At 37.5% G+C, this 22,112-nt stretch overlaps 1 protein-coding gene and 1 long non-coding RNA gene across 8 annotated transcripts in view; both read right to left on the reverse strand.

Annotated features, from left to right (window-relative positions):
* Positions 1-22,112, reverse strand: part of ARHGAP21 (Rho GTPase activating protein 21) — a 136,525-nt gene that overhangs the window by 50,558 nt on the left and 63,855 nt on the right. For all 7 annotated transcript variants that reach the window (XM_024346264.2, XM_054660840.2, XM_024346263.3 and 4 more), the window contains one exon: positions 670-762. In XM_024346264.2, coding sequence (XP_024202032.1) covers positions 670-762 — 93 coding nt within the window. The remainder of the gene's footprint in view (positions 1-669; positions 763-22,112) is intronic.
* On the reverse strand, positions 3,503-22,107 carry LOC134807141 (uncharacterized). Its single transcript, XR_010146827.1, has 2 exons — positions 16,043-22,107; positions 3,503-14,292 (listed from the first exon to the last, which is right to left on the reverse strand). It is a non-coding gene; the product is annotated as an uncharacterized LOC134807141 (long non-coding RNA).

Raw genomic sequence — 22,112 nt, forward strand, 5'->3', positions numbered from 1 at the left:
TATTTAAAAGGCAGTGAAATATAGCTTTTCAATAATTCCCATTTTAAACTGTCTAATGTTTAAAAAACAAAAGAAAAGAGTATTTTAGAGTGTGCACTAATATAAATGAAATCTCTACTTAGGGTTTATTAAAATCACAAATCACAAAACATTTTAGAACAAACAACTACTATATCCAGCCAATTAAGCCACATATACTGACACCTTCAGATGAAGCCAGGCTTATGTTCTGCATTGGAGACTTAAGCCACTTTGTGCTGCAAATTAATTAACTCAACTCTGTCAGATCAGGCACTTCCAGAACTTGAAAATCCAAGATTATTTCACTTATATCAAATAAATACCTTCATCATTTTGCTACTTTGTAATCCTTTGTCAAAATTCAATGCATGCAAAATTTGTTCCTTAAAAGAGCCTCTAAGAGTCTATTATCTGTGTGGTAATTAAAAGTGCTCACAGTGTATCAATTTATATTGTTATTTCTGTTCAAACCCATTCATATGGGCACCAAGAAACATAATTAGTTCTCAAAATTAGTAACAACAGATGTGAAGGAAAAGGAAGAAGCATACAGAAAGATACAAAAGGAAAAAATATCGAACATGAAATATGGAAGAAATAAAGTGAAAAAGAAATTAAAACGTATTGTTTAAAGAAGAATATCAGCACCTGTACATAATCCAGCTTCAAAAGCAGGTCCTCCTTCTTTAACTTGCTTAACAAATATGGTATCCATTGGTTCCAAGCGGTTTCTTTGTTTTCCTGTTACAGAGAAGCCCAAAGCATGATTTTACTTCACAATACTTTATTAAAATACCTAAATATAAAATAGTATTTGAGAGAATTAAGCAAAGATTTTTAATGAAATATTAAATACATATCCTGAATTTGGATGCTAAAATTATAATGTAGGGGTTTTCATTTAATTCAAACATTTATTTTGCTTCTTCCATAACATAATGACAACCACAACACTGTAATGCTTTCCATTTACTGGCTACATTCCGTATGTCAGTTGCCACACTAAATACTGTATCTCAGAGCTAATTTCCACAGCAAGTAAGTACTACTACTACCATTCATAAAAGAGGAAACTGAAGCTTAGAGGGATTAAATAAAGTCTCCAAGGTCAAACAGCTAACAAGTGCCAAAGATGATTACACAGGCGGTACTCACTCCATGGCTTTTGTTTTTTGTTTTGTTTTGTTTTGAGATGGAGTCTCACTCTGTCACCCAGGCTGGAGTGCAGTGGTGCAATCTTGGCTCACTGCAACCTCCACATCCCGGGTTCGAGTGATTCTCCTGCCTCAGCCTCCTGAGTAGCTGGGACTACAGGTGTACACCACCCCGCCTGCTAATTTTTGTATGTTTTAGTAGAGACGGGGTTTCACCATATTGGCCAGGCTGGTCTCGAACTCCTGACCCCGTGATTCACCCGCCTTGGCCTCCCAAAGTGCTGGGATTACAGGCGTGAGCCACCGCGCCCGGCCTCTACTGCTTCTTAATACTGCATTGTGCTAAGCATTAAAATGTTACAATGAACGAGACATATTCCTTTCCCTTCAGGGAGTCTGGTAGGAGGAGAAAGACATACAAACAACTAACAGTACAGTATAAAAAACAATCAGAGACAAATACAAAATACAGTCATGGCAATGAGGAGAGCATGATCAACCCCGTAAGTCAGAATTTCACAAGCTGTTTTCCATGGATCATTGGCATTAACATCTAAGGTGTTTGCTAAAAATGGATATTTTGGAGTCTGACCAGAAATCTGCTTTGTCAACAAGTTTCCCAGATGATCCTAATACACATTAAATTTTGAGAACTGGTTGTTTCAGTGAAATAGAAGTCAAGGAAAAATTCGCAGATGAGAGGACATTTAAGCTAAGTGACAAACAGCATAAGTATTGTGGGGGAAGAAGGAGGTACATGGTAGTTCTAAAGGTGTGGTCCCAGGACCAGCAGCATCAGTATCACCTGGGAATATGTTAGGAATGCAAATTTGTGGACCCCACCCTAGATCTCCTGAATCAGAAACTCTGAGGTGACTGTGATGCACACTTAAGTTTGAGAATCACTGAAGTAGAAGACACAGTCCTGACCCTTAAAGAAGAATGTAACTGAGAAAATAAGGCATATACATGTGTTGAGTAACATGATACTACTTGTTAAACAGCAATACTGGGCAAAAAATGATTGAGTGTCAAATACAAAGAGTTCATAATTATTGCCATATAAAACTGAATTGTTACCATAGTGTATGCACCAAGATGGCTTAAAGGAAGTTACTTAATAAAGGAATATCTATCACTAGCTCCCCTTAAATACTTAGCTATTTATTCTGAAAGACGCCCTCCAAAGCAATGAATGGCTAGATTTCAAAGGCAATGGGGCATAGTAGAAATTGCTTGTTTTAGAAGCGAGTAGACATCGGTCCAAAACCCTTCCTTTGCCACTTGAAATTTTCTGTGTGCTACACTTTATTTTTCTTCATTAAACTTACAACCCACTACCTAAAATTACATTTTTATTTGCTTACATGTTTGTTGTATATCTCTCTAACATAAAGATCAGGAATTTTCGCAATGCTCACTAATATCCATAGCATAGAGCAGGCATTCAATAAATAATTATTCAATGAATTAATACATTTATTATTTAGTTTAAATTCACACAAGCCCTCAAGATGGGCATTATGATCCTAAAATTGCCATTTGAGTGAAGAGGAAAAAGAGACTCAGTAACTTGCTAAGAGGCAGCATAGGGATTTGAACCCTCAGGCCTGAATTCAAGTGTGGCAATTCCATGCTGCCTCAAAAGCAACTGAAGGTGATTTATTTCTCAAGCTCTACTGTATTCAAGTAGACAGTCCATTTGCAATTAATTTAAAAGGAAAAATACTTTCTTATCAATTCAAGTTGCTTAAAATGCAAACGCTGAATTCCTATCAAGTTGGTGATCAGGTTAGGTCAGTCTGTGGTCAATCTAATATTTACAATAGTTGGCATTAAAGAAAAAACATCTATCTTCTTGGCTAGATACCTAAAGGCTTAGTAAGTCTTGTTGCATCAAGTCACTGCTTTCATGGAAAGATTTATATAATAAAAGAGAAGAGACATTTTCCTATTAATGTCTTCTAGTCCACTGTGTCTCAAAGGTGATTATTTCATACTTAAAAATACAAAATGTAAATGACCATTAATGAATCCTACAAAATAATAAAACGTTGGTTGGGTAGCAATGCGGTGACTTCTGAAAATTCTGATAGAAAATTTCACTTACACAGAACAGAGGTGGTCCAAAATAATGTGGTGTTAATTCTATAAAAGAAATACTAATTTTGAAATGACTACCATTGTAAAGTCAGACATACTTTGCCACTGACAAATCTTTCAATACACTATGCCTGAAAACATACGTAGATGGAATAGATTAAAATAGAGTCCAATCCTATAGCAAGCACTGTTAATCTGCTGAGAGTTGCACTTTTAATTCTTGCTCACTTTTTTTTTTTTTTTTTGAGACAGAGTCTTGCACTGTTTGTTGCCTGGGCTGGAGTGCAGTGGTGTGATCTTGGCTCACTGTAACCTCCGCCTCCCAGGTTCAAGCGATTCTCCTGCCTCAGCCTCCCGAGGAGCTGGGATAACAGGTGCCCGCCACCATGCCTGGCTAATTTTTTTGTATTTTTAGTAGAGATGGGGTTTCACTATGTTGGCCAGGCCGGTCTCGAACTCCTGACCTTGTGATCCACCCTCCTCAGCTTCCCAAAGTGCTGGGATTACAGGTGTGAGCCACCGAGCCCGGCCTCTTGCTCACTTTCCTTTCTGAACTTTCTCCAAAAATCTGACTTGCTACCTAGATATCATTCAATTCCTCCTAGAGAGAGAAAAACATTTCCTGTAAATATCCCTTAAATATAAGCAGATTTCACTATGAAATATACTTTTCTTCAATTTCTATACACCTTCGCTCTATGTCTTGAGTTAAACACTTGACTCATGAATTTTAAGAGTGTCTTCTTTTTAAGATATGTGCTCCGCAATTTTGCCAGAACTGGAAATCAGAAGTATCATATTTAACACGTGTGTCATTCACAAGCTCTCTCAGGTCTTTAGTTTTTGTAAATACATTTCTAGATATGCAGAACTAAAAGCCTGATCCCAAACTGTGGTAATTCACCAGGAAAAATGACTCCTTACTTCCCTGTATGATTACTTAGCAGACCCAGATGTCTTCCCTGGCAATTCTTAGTAAAAGCCTCTTTCAATTCCACATTTGTATTTTATAACTTCTCAATTTTTTGAGAACACATGGGACATGTTTCAAAGAACTGTTAAATACCTTATTCAAATATCATTTCCTAACCTTATCAAAAGAGAGTGTGCCTTTTTGGCACATACATGCAGTTAAATCTTCCTATATTTGTAGAAAAGAAGGTAAAAAGACAATTATCTTACGTGGATGAGAATGGCTAAAGTAACCAGGTTCAAAAAAAGTCCCATTTTATGTTATAATATATAATTAGTACTGACTTAAAAAGACATAAAAAGCACATGTAAATTTACCTGAACTTGAATAGTACACTTGAAATCAGAAAGAATACACATATGTCTACAACGAAGTAAATATGATCAGTTGGGGGAAAAATAACTTGAGTAAAAAAATTAATTATATATAGGTAGTAGCTGCCATCTAAATACTGAATGTTCAGGTGGATGTGATTCTTATTCTCTATATTCATTATAATGCAACAGTTAAGACCTTGGGCCCTATAACCATATTACATGGTTTAAAATCCCACCTCTGTCATTCATTTTCCAGGTGCGGTCATCAGATTTTGCAATATTTGATACATATTTAAACTAAAAAATAGTAGTAGTCTATCTGCAATTCAAGTTTAATTGAGCATTCTGTATTTCATATGACAACCCTATATCCAAGTGATTTTAGATGAATGATTTGTATGTGCCCCCAGTTTACTGATCTGAAAAATGGGGATGATAATAATTATTCCTACCTCGCAAGGTTGTTGTGAGGATTTAAAAAAGATAATCCAGTAAAGCATTTATATAATATCTAGTACATGCAGGTATTTGTTAAGTATTACTTATTATTATGATAGACCTGATTATAAACTTTTCAGGTTTACAAAGAGATCAGAGATGATCTTGGGTACACAGAGCCTGTCGCATCGCAAGTGAGCAATAAATACTGGTTGAAAGGACACTCATCAAACTCAACTGTCATATTACAGGGAAGTCAAGGAATACTGCCGGGGGAGGGGATAGGACGAGAAACATGAAAGAAAAGAAAGTAAAAAGGTAAAAAGAGATTATACTAAAAAAATTTCCAATAACTCTGACACAAACTATACACCTGTCTTCAAAGAGATTGCGTCTAAAACCAAAGTGCTACATCTATAGGCCTGGGGGCTTTGTCAGTCAAAAAGGACGAGTTAAATCTCTAGTGACCTCCTTCTTTGGAGAAAGCCTAAGACAAAATCATTTGCAACATCTAAATTATTTGAAATTTTTAAATATTATTTGAAATTTTTAAATATTAAGTATACAAAACAAAAAAAACCAGACTAAAGCTAATAGATTACTTTTAAGAAGCAACAAAATTTGAACTATGACAGTTACAAAAAGGTCTCTGTAATGAAGATCACAGAGAAACAGATCATGATAGTAAGAAAATCCTACAGTTCTGAGGACAGGAGAAACATATTTCTTAACAGACTGGAAAAATATATAGTTTATACAAGGAAAAACTATCCCATATTTTAATCAAGAGCAAAGCAATAGAAAACAATGGCTCTTGTCTATGGCCATACCACCTTAAATGTGCCCAATCTTGTCTGATGTCAGAAGTTTAGCAGGACTGGGGCTGGTTAATACTTGGATGGGAGACTGCCTGGGAATATCAGGTGCTATAGGCTTAAAAAAATATATATATATATAAAAGAAAGAAACAAAATAATGGTTATAACTGAGATTGAGCTTTTGTTTCTTCTCTCTCAGAGTTCCCAAACTTGCTATTGGAGAATTTTTTTAATTAAACCAAATCTCTGCTTTTATGAGACTTATTTAAAAATGGTATTTTTTCCATTGGTTTCTTTGTTGCCAAAGAAAAATCTCTATCTTTATACAACAAAAGGCTGTTGAAATGAGACTGTGCTCCAATCTGAAAGTCAGATAAGCCTCACAAGAAGTATACCCTCCAGAAAGGTGGAAAGCTAAAGAGGTTTATCACATAATGGAATATGAAGGCACCAAGCATCAGTTATTTAAGGGAAATAAATAGCATATTGAAATTAATATCTATTTTTCAGATAAAAAATAACTGAAACCCCAACACAGACTGAAATACATAGCAAAGTTATGTCTGAGTGATGAAAACGGATCTTTATTTCTCTTTGATGGAAAATAGACTGCCACAGAAAAAAAACAGCATGTAGAAGAATTTATTGAGCAATAGGAATGTGGATCTATTAAGGAAAAAAAACAAAAATAAGGAGTAATATACACCAAATTCAGGCTAGTAATTACCTCTGGAGGAAGGGAATAGGAAAAGAGTGGCATAAAAGGGCCTTATTATATTTGCAGTCATTTATGTCTTCAGGAGAGAGAAAGAGAGAAGGAAAAAGAAAGGTTATGAGGGGGTGGAGGTGAAGCCGAAATGTTAAGATGACAAAGATGGGTGGCAAGCATTTACAAGTAACATTTTTGTTTGCCTAAAATATTTCATAACTAGTATTTCTTATTGTTGACAACAGGCTTCTAACTTTTATTTTGGGGATATGGTTTACTGGTATCTTAAGAGTCTAACAGAGACACAATGTCCAACATTAAAAATCCATATGTATCATATGATAAATATATCCTATATAAGTCATTAAGCAGAATCCAATTTAAGAAGACTGCTATGGCAGATTATTAGTCCTTTGTTTGTTTGTTTGTTTTTTGGTAAGGAGAGAAGCACTAAGAAAGATGTGCCAACTTATTAAATTTAGGTGTTCCCCAAATTCTCACTCAAAATGCTCTCACTTGCAGGTGATAGCTAGCACTTTAAAATTATATCTCCAAGTCTCCAATCTGCAGATCCAGCAATTACCATGAGCTCCCAAACCCAAATTCCAATAATCTCTGGATACTGTCAGTAGAATGTCACCTGTCAGGTCTCAATCACATTATATCTATTATTAGTAAAAACATACTATCTTTCTACTCAACCGGATCTTCAAGTAGTAACAAATAGAACAAAATGAAATAAGAAAGTTTGTTTAATATAAAAAAGCAAACCATGTTCTAACTGAATCATGCTAACCTTTCTTTCAACCCACACCTTTCTAGTTTTTAAAAGGTTTTACTGGCCGGGCACGGTGGCTCGCGCCTGTAATCCCAGCACTTTGGGAGGCAGAGGCGGGTGGATCACGAGGTCAGGAGTTCAAGACCAGCCTGGCTAAGATGGTGAAACCCTGTCTCTACTAAAAACACACAAAAAATTAGCCGGGCACTGTGGCACATGCCTGTAATCCCAGCTACTTGGGAGGCTGAGGCAGATAACTGCTTAAACACGGGAGGCGGAAGTTGCAGTGAGCCTAGACTGCGCCACTGCACTCCAGCCTGGGTGACAGAGCAAGACTCCATCTCGGGAAAAAAAAAAAAAAAAAAGTTTTACCGTGGAAATGTCCAGCATACACAAAAGTAGAGAGGACAATAAAGCCCATGAATGCAGCTTAAATAATTATAAAAACATTTTCAATCTTGTCTTGCTTCATTGAAACCCACCCACTTTAAAACATTTTAATGCAAACCCCAGATATCATGTCATTCATAGGTAGTTTAAATATATCCATACACACCACTAACAGATAAGAACTGTACATTTTCTTAAAAGCAAGAAACAAAATCCTTCAACAGTTCTTCACAGTATGTAGCATTCTGCACTATGTGATTGGTACTGCAAGCTGACAAACAAACCCACTCTATTTTCATCTTCCTAAATACCTACTTAACATTAATAAAAAGCAGTATGTCATGACAGAAATGATAGCCCCAAAGGCTATGAAATAAATTTAGAAAGGTTTCACATGTAAAAATCATAAGAGAGTCCTAAATTAAATGCCTTAACAAGTAGCCCAGTGCAACTGCTCTACCTATGTATTCAAGTTCAGTGAGTTCATATATACACGAGAATATATAGTACATGAAAATCTCCAGCACACAGAACAGTGCCTGGCACATAGTAGATGCTCGATAAATGTTTGCTAATTAAAATTGGAGCCCTGGAAAATGCCAATAGTAAAAATTCCCAGAACCAACTTGGAGAGTTGTTTCAGGGGCAAAGCAATAGTGCTACGACTAATCTATACTATTTCCCTCAAATAGTATAAGGAAAATGCTGCCACTCAACAGCAGTTTAAGTACAGTACCACTAGGTGTCAGACATGAATCAAAATTTTCTGGCATTATGAACTATCTAGGCAAGAAAGACTGTGGATGGGTGTTATTCATTCAACAAATATTTACCGAGCTCTTACAAATGTGCCAGGCATTGATTATCCTACAATGAACAAAGAATCCTGGCATCTGCCTTCTAAAGTATTTAAAGTTCATGTAGCATTGTACATTTCACACGTAACATTTCACACACAATATTATCATATCTAGATTCATAGCCCTATTATTTCTGTTATGCTAGAATTTAATTTATCTGCAAACTCAGAAAAATTTGTTATGGTGCTCTAACCAACTATCTTTCTATCTGACTTTATCACCTCTCAATCCTTTAACCAATTAAACTTGCTTGACTTTATCAAAACCTTCCATTCCCTTCAGCCTTCTCCATTCTTCTAAACTATCAGTCTCCCTCCAGAAATTACTTTCATGCTCACTTCGGCAACACATATACTAAAATTGGAACAGAAGTTACTTTCTTTCTTACTAAGATTACCCGTGGATCAGTATTTCAACAAAATTGACCAGTTCCCTCAACCTCCTTTCCCCTTAACCTTTCAAAGCATTCGATTTGCCAATCTCTAACTACGGAGAATTCCAAAATACACCTGCTCTGTTCTTGTTCTTGGCCTGCTACTACAGCTGAATAAAACTGCATAACAAGCATTGATTTACAATTTCCCAGTTCAGCTAAGTTCTTGACACTACTCAGAAAAGTCTCTTGCTTGCATTTTAATTCCTGTCCCCTCAAGGTTGCTGTTTCAAACTTCTAGTAACCTTCTTTTTTATTTATTTATTTTTATAGAGACAAGGTCTTGCTACATTGCCCAGGTTGATCTCGAACTGACTTCAAGCGATCCTCCTGCCTCGGCCTCCCACCCAAAGTGCTGGGATGACAGGCATGAGTCACCACACCCGGCCATCATAACCCTCTTTAACTTGCTGTTCCATGCTGATTTCCTCACACTAGTTCAATAACCTTGTCTCCCAGTTCACTCAATTGCTATATCCTCAACTTTTTTTTCTTTGCCTGTCCTCATTTTCTTCGTCCTATTTCAGGTGGGGATTTAGTCATCAGTCCTCCTCAGGACCTTGCCACCATAATTATCTCTTCTCACATGTAAAACTTCATGTGAGAAAATCCCTAGTCTTCTCTCCAAATCTCATGGATATATAAACGCTTCCCAAACAACAAAAGTTCTCTCCACCTTTCCACATAGCTACCCTCTCTATCCCTTTGTTTTTCAAACTACTTACAAATGTAGTGTATGTATCACTTACCTTCAGTTACCTCTAATTCAGGGTTTCTCAGAAATTAACAAATACCTCCTGGGGGGCAAAACTGCCAACTACCCCACCCTGACCTTGTCACGGTTTGCTGCTCTAATTTTTATGTTCCAACCCACTTCTATCTGTCCTCCTCCTCCCTTCCGTCCACTGCACTGAAACTGTTCTCAGTAACTTTACCAAACTGCCATTTGTCAGGTCTAGTCCAACTGTATCTCTTTAGTCCAAATCCTAATGAATTCTCTATGACAAAGGACAAATTTTCCACTCCCCTTGCCCCACTTAAAATTATCACCTCCTAATAAGCAAATTACCAACTCCTCCTGGTTGTCCTCAGACCTTTCCACTACTTACTCTCAAATTTCCAGATTCTTCTTTCTCGGACCATCTCTTAGAGTCCTGTCTTTATTCTACATGTCTTTATCCTCTGTGTATGGTTTCACTTATGCTTAAGACTTAATTATAACATATAAAATGACTGTCAAATCTATTTTCAACCCCTAACCTCTTTCTTGAGAACTCTAGAAACAAATTTTCAGCTAGATACTGAACTCTCTACAGGCATCAGAAATGCAACTTATCCCAAACTAAACTCATTTCTCCAGAGGAAGGAGAGATATATTTCACTTCAATATCCTTCACTCCTTCATTTAATGACACCTCCATCTATCCAGTCACTCAAGTCAGAAAAGCATAATGCTCCAAAAGGCATCTTTAACTGGAAACACACACTCCATCCTAAAATCTTTCCACCAAATCTGGGCAAATGTAACTTCTAAATGTCTCTAAAATCTGTTCTGGAATGCCATTTTTCCTTCCTCCTGATAAACTCCTATTCATCTGTTAACAACCCAATGGACACCCCATCTGAGATCCCCTCACCTGGTGGTTAAAACTGACTTCAAAAAGTTCCGGCCAGTTGTGGTGGCTCATATCTGTAATCCCAGCATTTTGGGAGGCTGAGATGGGTTGATCACCTGCAGTCAGGAGATCGAGACCAGCCTGGCCAACATGGTGAAACCCCATCTCTACTAAAAAAAATACAAAAATTAGCAGGGTGTGGTGATGAGTGCCTGTAGTCCCAGCTACTAGGGAGGCTAAGGCAGGATAATCGCTTGAACCCAGAAAGCATAGGATCCAGTGAGCCAAGATTGTGCTGCTATACTCCAGACTGAGCAATAGAGTGAGGCTCTGTCTCAGAAAAAAAAAAAAAAAAAAAAAGGAGTTTCTAGTTTGGTGGAGGATATAAGTATAAAATAATTACCTAAGTACAAAAATAAAGGTATATGAAGTTGTTGTAGGATCATGGCACAAGGAATCAGAGCCTGTATTCTACATATATTCATTAGATGTATACGTGCCAGGAACTGTTCTGGGCTTTAAGAGATAAAGTAAGAAAATAAAGTTTCTGCTCTACATTCCAACTGAGAGAGAAAAATGCTCAGGAAGAAATAAGTAATATGAGAAATGGTGACAACTGCAATGGAGAACAATAAGCAGAGTGAGAAGGAAAGGAAGAAGGAAAGGCAGGGCTGTTTTTCTGAAGTGGTCAGGGAAGGCCTCTCTAACAGGTGACATGTGCACAGCTATCTGAAGGAAGTGAGGTTAGAGGCCACATCACTTCCTTCCCAGTAATTAGTTTAGTGAGTGGCTCACAGGACTGACTCAACAGATGTTTGCTAAAGGAACAAATAAACAAAAATTATATTTCTGATTTAATGTGTTTGGCATTTACATGTAAATATTTCTATTCTGTTTTTATAGCAAAGATGAAAAATTATCTGTTAAACATCAAAAACAGGGACTGTAACTATTATAATTAAATCTTTACTACATGGATTTATGAATCACGTACTTTCAATGTAGGCTAACTAGCTGGAGAGCAATCAGGAAGGAAAATGGGACTACTCAACTAGGGGGTGTCTATGATTAAGGTCTTAAGTTATGGAGCAGCTGAAAAAAAAACACAGCTCAACTTCTATGAAATCAACTTGGCCAGGTGTGGTGGCTCATACCTGTAATCCTAGCACTTTGGGAGGCAGAGCCAGGAGCCTAGTTCAAGACCAGCCTAGGCAACATGGCAAAACCTTGTCGCTACAAAAAATACAAAAATCAGTCAAGCACGGTGGTGCAAGCCTGTGGTCCCAGCTATTCCAGAGGCTGAGGTGGAGGCTGCAGTGAGCTGAGATTGTGCCACTGCACTCCAGCCTGGGAGACAGAATGAGACCCTGTATTTAAGGGGGAAAAAAATGGCTCAGCATGGTAGCTTGGACTTGTAATCCTAGCACTTTGGGAGGCCAAGGTGGGAGGATCACTTGAGCTCAGGAGTTCAAGATCAGCCTGAGCAACATAGTGAGAACTTGTCTCTAAAAAAATTTTAATAATAAAAAGAAACCATTATACAATGATTTGATCATTATACAATGTATATATGCATTAAAATATCACACTGTTATCTCATAAATATGTATAACTGTCAATTATAAATTTAAAAATTAATTTAGAAAAAAAAGCTCAAAATTACCTAATTACAGAGTTACCTCTAGAGTAACATTTCTATAAAGAAGTTCTTTCCAGAGGAGAAATTAATATTCTGCAGAACATTAATACTCCGCCATGCACTTTTCTTCTTTTTCACCTGTATCGTCCTATCTGTTCAGTGTCTCCAATTAGTTCTCTGCAATCCTAAATTTCATGTTAAGTGTTTTAGAACCCTTGAAGAGATTTTTTAAATTTCATTTATTTTCTTGGCTGCCAAATTAACTTCATGCACTGTTTTTCAAACTCTTAAAATCTACTCCTAGAAATGGAATTTCTGACAATGCTACTTGAATCCAGTTGAATTCCTTGCATTTTAGATCACTATAAACAAGGTTTCCTGGGACTTGAAGTAAAATATTTTTTTTAACCTTTCATCTAACTTGACCACCTTACTTTACCAGTTTATTTTACAAAGAGGAAGTTCAAGTTGTTATGTAAATCCAGGATTACCATGTTTTTGTTATTACTGTTCTAGCTTATACACATAGCAGCTATGGGAAACTGATTTCTAAATCAAAAGAGTGTTAGAGAGGTTGATGGGAAAAGACAAAAGAAAAGTAGGAGGGCAGTCAGAAATCTGCTTTTCTTCTTCAACAGCAGAGGTTAGATACTAACATAGTAAATTTTGCAGCTTTGAGAGCAGTCATTTTAGAAGCTTGTGCCAATTCAAGATGGTGGTCATCATTAGAAATACCCCAGTGCACCTCCCTTTATTCAACACATTTACTCAGCAAACATCTGAGCTCCTACTATATGTACCAGGTACTTACTAGGCACTGAAAACTCAGCAATAAAAGACAATTTCTATCCTTAATGATCTGTGCTCTGAAAGTAATACATAAAAAAATTATTTTCCATAAAAATACTGAAAAGTCAAAGTATGTAAGAAAAGTTTACTTTGTATATTCTTTTTTCTTTTTTCCCCAGACAGTCTCACTCTGTTCCCCAGGCTGGAGTGCAGTGACATGATCTTGGCTCACTGCAACCTCTGCCTCTTGGGTTCAAGTGATTCTCCTGCCTCAGCCTTCCAAGTAGATGGGATTTACAGGCATGTGCCACCACACCCGGCTAATTTTTCTATTTTTAGTAGAGACGAGGGTTTCACTGTGTTGGCCAGACTGGTCTCAACTCCTGACCTCAGGTGATCCACCCACCCCGGCCTCCCATAGTGCTGGGATTACAGGCGTGAGCCACCGTGCCTAGCCTGCATATTCTAATGCTCAGTCTTTGCCTCTCATTTCTCTATTTGTCTTCATTAGGTTCGTGCTGCTGCCACCACCTCCCTCGAACAGGTACATCAGGAGGAAGAAATTCCCTACTTGTTTACCACATAGCATGAACAATCACTCAGATTGTCTCCAAAATATGAGTAGAATTTTCCAGTAGAGAATTAGAGAAAAGGTCTATAGCTTTCGAAAATTGTGAAACACCAATCTACTTCATCTTATACAAAATATCCCTTCAAACATCTGAAAGCAGCTATCACTTTTTCCCTAAGCAATTCTCTTTCAAGCAAAGTTCCAAGTTTTCTCCATCTTCTTTTTAAAAATACATATCATAGGTCAGCCGGGTGCAGTGCTCACGCCTGTAATCCCAGCACTTTGGGAGGCCGAGGTGGGTGGATCACCTTGAGATCAGGAGTTCAAGACAGCGTGGCCAACACGGTGAAACCCTATCTCTACTAAAAATACAAAAATTAGCCAGGCGTGGTGGTAGGTGCCTGTAATCCCAGCTACTCGGGAGGCTGAGGCAGGAGAATTGCTTGAACCCAGAGGCAGAGGCTGCAGTGAGCCGAGATGGCGCCATCGCACTCCAGCCTGAGCAATAAGAGCAAAACTCTGTCTCAAAAAAAAAAAAAAAAAATCATCATAGGTCAAAATGTATATATATTCTTACCATCACAGCCCCTTTATATCTGAGGCTCCCAAGTGTTTTAATCATGTCCTAGTTAGTCAGAAGACAACCCTGGAGACCTCCTTTCCCATATTTTCCCACCTGTCCACTAGAGAAAAACAAAATAAATATTTTGAAATTAACTTGTTACTAGCAACATATAGAATCACTTTTATTACCTTTGTGTGTGTTTATGTATGCATATGTGTACGTGTGTATATATGTATATAAGTGAGTTTATACAGTTTACATGAGGAAATATTACCCATAATAGCAAACTACAGATAACTTGGTAATTTTATTATAACTACATCTTAATAGGACAAATACATGGGTAGCAAATTATCTAATGACTTATCCATGTACTAGCTAATTGGGCTAATATAGAGAGACGGGTAATTTATATCTGAACCATAGTGTATATACATGTAAAACCTGGCTGCTAGAAAATTACATCCTAAAATACTATTGATACCAGCGAAACAATATATGCCCAGGCCACTGAACATGAGCATCCATTTTAAGGACTTTTCTACCCAGCAAATAGAAGAAAAAGCCCAAGTCCAGTTAGGAATCTATCAGGAGACTCTCCCACACTTAAGAGGAAGGGTAACTACAAATAATGCCCCCACCAACCCAGAGGCTACTTTGGAGCTGAACAAAGTAGGAAAAAGAAAAAAAGGAAGGGGAAAGATAACTCTAAGAAGTGGCCATGGGCTAAACTGCACATGGACATGGATTTTCAGGCTAACTCAGGTAACAGCCTGTCCCTGGACAAAAGCAAACACCAATCAACTTGGAGAAGAGATTTTTCATCTTAGATCTCAAAGAATCCCCAAGTAATAATTTTTGAAGGTCAAAAAACACAAAGCAGTTAAAAAAAAAAAAAACCATGGAAAACAACAATATTCTAAGCTAAAGCTACCAGAGAAAACAAACAAGAGAAACAGATTCAAAGACTTCTGATAAAGGAATCACCAGGCACAGATTATAAAAAAATTCCACTTACCATGTCTGAAGAAATAAAAAGATAAAACTAAAAGTAGTCCAGGTGAAGAAACTATAAGAAGTGATCAAGCATATTTGCTGCAGTACCCTAAAAAACTTCTCATAATCAAACTTTAAAACTTAACTAAAAAGAAATTTACTGAACATATATTGGAAGAAATTAACTAGAATGCAGACCAGAAAGACAAAAAAGAAGAAGAAAAAGAAAAACCAGAGAATTTAGTAGCCATGGGAGATGGAGTAAGAATGAAATAATATCTTCAATATTACTGAATAATTGTGTACCCAGCAAAAATACCTTCCAAAAATAAGGGCAGAACACAGATATTTCACAGAAAAAAGGAGAGAGAATTACATCACATATAAGTAACATGTTGGAGCCAGGCGCAGTGGCTCATGCCTATAATCCCAACTACTCAGGAGGCTGAGGCTCTGAGTAGTGCCTGAGGGGGACTGCCTGAGGCCAGGAGTTCAAGATCAGCATGGGTAACACAGTGAGATCCCATCTCTTTAAAAAAAAAAAAAAAAGAAAAAAGCAACATGTAGATAGGAAGGAGATAATGGAGTTAAAATGTTCTAAGGTCCTTATATTTTGTAAGAGTAGAACAGAATTTTAAGTAGCATCAGACTTTGATGTGCTTGCATATTGTTTCTAGGATAACCACTGAAAGAAGGGTAATAATGTTCTTTAACCTTTCAAGTAGAAAGTATAAAAGAGAAATTATTTTTTAATCTCAGAAAAGAGAAAAATATAAGAATGAACCAAGAGAAAGTTCAAAATAAAAGATTAAACAATAAATACATAATTAATTACGTTAAATACATATGTGAAAATTTCTAAATCTACCTACAGTGAACTAGCTGGTTACAGAATCAACTCTTCCACCCATGAATAACAGCCAGAAAAGCTAGACGATGTATAACCACATTTGTGTGAAGGCACCAGAAAGCTACCAAGGCAGAGATGGCTTAATGGAACAAGCTTCCAAATAGATGGAAATCCAGAGAGGTGAGTCCAGTGCTTTGCACAACTGTTCACCTTGAGGCGTTTCCTGTTTCCAAAGTAATGGCTGAGAGACTGACCAGCTGCACAGAGCTTCCATCAATCTCAAAAGGCTGAGGAGACAAAAAAAAAAAAGGAACTTCAGGGCCAGCCAAGGAAAAGAGCTCTAGAAAACACCATGTTTTCACTTGGGGTCCCCAAAAGAATACAACCTGTGAGCAGGGATGAAAAGAAAAAGGCCAACCATGTCAAGCATGGAGGTGGGCTGTTCCTCTGCACACCTCCTTCTGAAGAACTTGCCGCGGGGAAGACTGACTGACAGCCCCAGCTGCCGCCCTTTGGATCCATCACCATGTTCACACAGAGGCCACATTTCCCCATTCCTGCCCAAAGCAGGATTCTTCTAAAAGACAAGTGTTTGCCTGGGGACTCTTCACTGGCCTAGCAGAGGCGTTCTTAGATCTGTGCTGCAGGCTGGGGCCCTTCCTACCAATTCTTTCCTTTCCTCTCTTCTTTCACAGGGGTCAGGCCTGTCTCATGGTCTCAGGTTTTCCCCTGTCCTCTCTTGCTTTCTTCTTTATCCTTTACAAGCATTGCCCCCAATAAGCCTTCTGCATATCTCATCCTGGTTTAGTTTCTGCTTCCATCTTGATGTCTGCTACTCAACACCAATTATCAGATCAAGGCCTGACTTTAGGTGAAGGCAATCCTTGAGCAGAGATGCAAAAATTCTAAATAAAACAGAAAACCAAATCTGGTGATATATAAAAAGCATCACACATTGTGGACAAGTTTGGTTTAGTCCAGTAATGCAGGGCTGGTTTCATATTTGAAAACTTTATCAACATGATCTACTACATTAAGTGATTAAGGAAGAAAAATCCAAGGATTATCCCAAAAGATGCAGACTATTTTAACACTCATTCATGAGATACACCAGATTCATAGATCAAAAGATTCCATATTTCAAATATTCCAGTATTATAAACATTATAAAACCAATCAAAATTCCAACAGAATTTTTTCATGTGGGTATAGAAACTGAAAATTTGATTCTAAGAAGACTTATTCTACCCAATAGCAGCACTTATTATAAAGCCACATTAATTAAAATAGTGTTGTTTTGGTGCAAAGAAAGTGATCAATGGAATAGAACAAAGGTTGGCAAACTTTTTCTGTAAAGAGCCAGACAGTAAATATTTTAGGCTTTCTGGGACACATGCAATCTCCGTCGCATATTCTTCTTTTTTTAACAACCCTATAAAAATACAGATCTATTCTTAGCTTGGAGGCTGTACAAAAATGAGCCATGGGTCAATCCCTGGAACAGAAGCAAGTCTAGAAACAGATCTACACACATACAATTTATGATCAAGGTGGTATTACAGAGCTCTAGAGAAAGTATGGACTTTCCACAAAATAGTGTGGGGCCAAATAAATATCTACATAGGAAAAAAGTTCATCTTGACCTCATATCATATGCAAAAATAATCAATTTCAGGTGGACTTTAGGCTTAATTGTGAATAACGCATCTTGAAGATGACACAGGAGGATATCTGCATGACCATGGAGTAGAAAAAAAATTCTTACCTAGAACTCATAAACTATTAACCACAAAAGGAAAGACTGATCATTCAGAGGACATTAAAATTAGAAACTTCCCTTTATAGAAATTACTAATAAGAAACTGAAAGGCAAGTCACAGGTTGAATTACCTGCTAATCGTATATCACTAACAAAGTCCTCATCCACAATATTTAAAGAATGCCTACAAGTTAATAATAAAAAAAGAACTGACAGGTAAAATCCAAATAAAAGGTAATCAACCTCATTAGTCTTCAGGAAATCCAAATTAAAGCCATAGTCCACACCACTATACATCCACTAGAATGATTAAAATTACAAAGACTGACAACAGCAAGTGTCAGTGAGGATACAGAGCAAGCGGAACTCTCATACACTGTTGCTGAGTGTGTAAATGGGTACAGTCCCCTCAGAAAACTGTTTAGCAGCATCTACTAAATGTAATCATATGCATACCCATGACCCAGCAATGCCTAGATATACATACCCTCTAGAAATGAGTACAAATGTGTACAAAAGTACACATACGAGAACACTCATAGCTGCATTGTTTGAAGTAGCTAAACACTGAAAAAAATTCAATGTCAATTAACAGTAGATTGGATAGGTTGTACATATTCTTTTTAAAAACATCAGCTTTATTGAGGTATAACATACATAAGATAAAAAATACCCATTTTAAGTGCAGGGTTCAATAAGTTTTGACAACTGCATACACCCATGTAACCACTACCATAACCATGATATGGAACATTTCTATTATGCTAACAAGTTCCCTGGTACCCTTTCCCAGTCAATTCAGGCAACCACAGACCTGTTTAGAAGAGGATTTTGTTTTGTTTTGTTTAAGAGACAAGGTCTTGGCCGGGCGCAGTGGCTCACGCCTGTAATCCCAGCACTTTGGGAGGCCAAGGCGGGTGGATCATGAGGTCAGGAAATCGAGACCATCCTGGCTAACACGGTGAAACCCCGTCTCTACTAAAAATACAAAAAAATTAGCCAGGCGTGGTGGTGGGCGCCTATAGTCCCAGCTACTTGGGAGGCTGAGGCAGGAGAATGGTGTGAACCCGGGAAGCGGAGCTTGCAGTGAGCTGAGATCGCGCCACTGTACTCCAGCCTGGGCGACAGAGAGAGACTCCGTCTCAAAAAAAAAAAAATTAAAAAAAAAAGAGACAATGTCTCACTATTTGCTATGCTGCCCAAGATGGCCTTGAATTCCTGGGTTCAAGCAATCTTTCTGTCCTCAGCCTTCCCAGTAACCAGGTCTACAGGTGCAAACCTCCATGCCAACTCACAGACCTGTTTAGATTAGTCTTTCCTAGGATTTCATATAAATGGAATCAGATAGTACTCTTTTGTGCTTGGTTTCTTCCACTCATCAAAATGTTTTTAACAACAAGAGCATGAGCAAAATAATAAAAAGTAGATAAATTATATTTTATCAAAATGAAAAACTTTTGTGCAGCAAAGGACATTACTAAGAAAGTGAAAAAAAAGAAGGTGAAAAGACGACCTACATAATGGAGGAAAATATATGCAAATCATATATCTGATAAGGACTTGGTAACTAGAATATATAAATACAACCAAAGACAAAAACCACATGATTATCTCAATAGATGCAGAAAAGGCCTTCGACAAGATTCAACAGCCCTTCATGCTAAAAACTCTCAATAAATTAGGTATTGATGGGACGTATCTCAAAATAATAAGAGCTATTTATGACAAACCCACAGCGAATATCATACTGAATGGGCAAAAACTGAAAGCATTCCCTTTGAAAACTGGCACACAACAAGGATGCCCTCTCTCACCACTCCTATTCAACATAGTGTTGGACGTTCTGGCCAGGGCAATCAGGCAAGAGAGAGAAATAAAGCACATTCAATTAGGAAAAGAGGAAGTCAAATTGTCCCTGTTTGCAGATGACATGATTGTATATTTAGAAAACCCTATCATCTCAGCCCAAAATATCCTTAGGCTGATAAGCAACTTCAGCAAAGTCTTAGGATACAAAATCAATGTGCAAAAATCACAAGCATTCCTATACACCAATAACAGACAGCCAAATCATGAGTGAACTCCCATTCACAATTGCTTCAAAGAGAATAAAATACCTAGGAATCCAACTTACAAGGGATGTGAAGGACCTCTTCAAGGAGAACTACAAACCACTGCTCAACGAAATAAAAGAGGACACAAACAAATGGAAGAATATTCCATGCTCTTGGATAGGAAGAATCAATATTGTGAAAATGGCCATAGGCCATACTGCCCAAGGTAATTTATAGATTCAATGCCATCCCCATCAAACTAACAATGACTTTCTTCACAGAACTTGAAAAAACTACTTTAAAATTCATATGGAACCAAAAAAGAGCCTGCATTGCCAAGACAATCCTAAGCCAAAAGAACAAGGCTGGAGGCATCACACTACCTGACTTCAAACTATACTACAAGGCTACAGTAAACAAAACAGCATGGTACTGGTACCAAAACAGAGATATAGACCAGTGGAACAGAATAGAGCCCTCAGAAATAATATCACACATCTACTACCATCTGATCTTTGACAAACCTGACAAAAACAAGAAATGGGGAAAGGATTCCCTACTTAATAAATGGTGCTAGGAAAACTGGCTAGCCATATGTAGAAAGCTGAAAATGGATCCCTTCCTTACACCTTATACAAAAATTAATTCAAGATGGATTAAAGACTTAAATGTTAGACCTAAAACCATAAAAACCCTAGAAGAAAACCTAGGCAATACCATTCAGGACATAGGCATGGGCAAGGACTTCATGTCTAAAACACCAAAAGCAATGGCAACAAAAGGCAAAATTGACAAATGGGATCTAATTAAACTAAAGAGCTTCTGCACATCAAAAGAAACTACCATCAGAGTGAACAGACAACCTACAGAATGGGAGGAAATTTTTACAATCTACCCATCTGACAAAGGGCTAACATCCAGAATCTACAAAGAACTTAAACAAATTTACAAGAAAAAATCAAACAACCCCATCAAAAAGTGGGCAAAAGATATGAACAGACACTTCTCAAAAGAAGACATTTATGCAGCCAACAGACACATGAAAAAGTGCTCATCATCACTGACCATCAAGAGAAATGCAAATCAAAACCACAATGAGATACCATCTCACACCAGTTAGAATGGCAATCTTTAAAAAGTCAGGAAACAACAGGTACTGGAGAGGATGTTGAGAAATAGGAAAGCTTTTATACTGTTGGTGGGATTGTAAACTAGTTCAACCATTGTGGAAGACAGTGTGGTGATTCCTTAAGGATCTAGAACTAGAAATACCATTTGATCCAGCCATCCCGTTACTGGGCATATACTCAAAGGATTATAAATCATGCTGCTATAAAGACACATGCACACACACATATGTTTATTGCAGCACTATTCACAATAGCAAAGACTTGGAACCAACCCAACTGTCTATCAATGGAAGACTGGATTAAGAAAATGTGGCACATATACACCATGGAATACTATGCAGCCATAAAAAAGGATGAGTTCATGTCCTTTGTAGGGACGTCGATGAAGCTAGAAACCATCATCTGAGCAAACTATCGCAAGGACAGAAAACCAAACACTGCATGTTCTCACTCATAGGTGGGAATTGAACAATGAGAACACCTGTACACAGGGTGGGAAACTTCACACACTGGGGCCTGTCGTGGGGTGGGGGGAGAGAGGAGGCATAGCATTAGGAGGTATACCTAATGTAAATGACGAGTTAATGGGTGCAGCACACCAACATGGCACATGTATACATATGTAAAAAACCTGCACGTTGTGCACATGTACCCTAGAACTTAAAGTATTAAAAAAAAATACTTATAGCTCAACAACAAAAAACAACCCAATTTAAAAACAGGCAATGGATTTGAACAGACATTTCTCCACACAACATACACAAATGGCGACAAGCACACAAAAAGATGCCCAAAGTCATTAGGCATTAAGGAAATACAAGTGAAAACCACAGTGAGATACCACTTCACACCCACTGGGTTGGCTATAATACAAAAATGGAAAACAACACATGTTGGAGAGGATGTACAGAAATTAGAACCCTCATTCATTGCTGGTGGAGACATAGAAATGGTGTAGCCACTGTGGAAAACGGTTTGGCAGTTCCTCAAAATATGAAACATAGGATTACCATGTGACCCAGCAACTCTACTCCTAGGTATAACCTCCAAAAATTGAAAACAAGAATTCAGACAAACACTTGTGCATGCATGTTCACAGCAGCACTATTGTCCAAAGAAGATATACAAATGGATCTTTTATTGTTATCT

The sequence above is a fragment of the Pan troglodytes genome, chromosome 8, assembly GCF_028858775.2.
Source record: "Pan troglodytes isolate AG18354 chromosome 8, NHGRI_mPanTro3-v2.0_pri, whole genome shotgun sequence".
In the NCBI taxonomy this organism is placed as follows: domain Eukaryota; kingdom Metazoa; phylum Chordata; class Mammalia; order Primates; family Hominidae; genus Pan; species Pan troglodytes.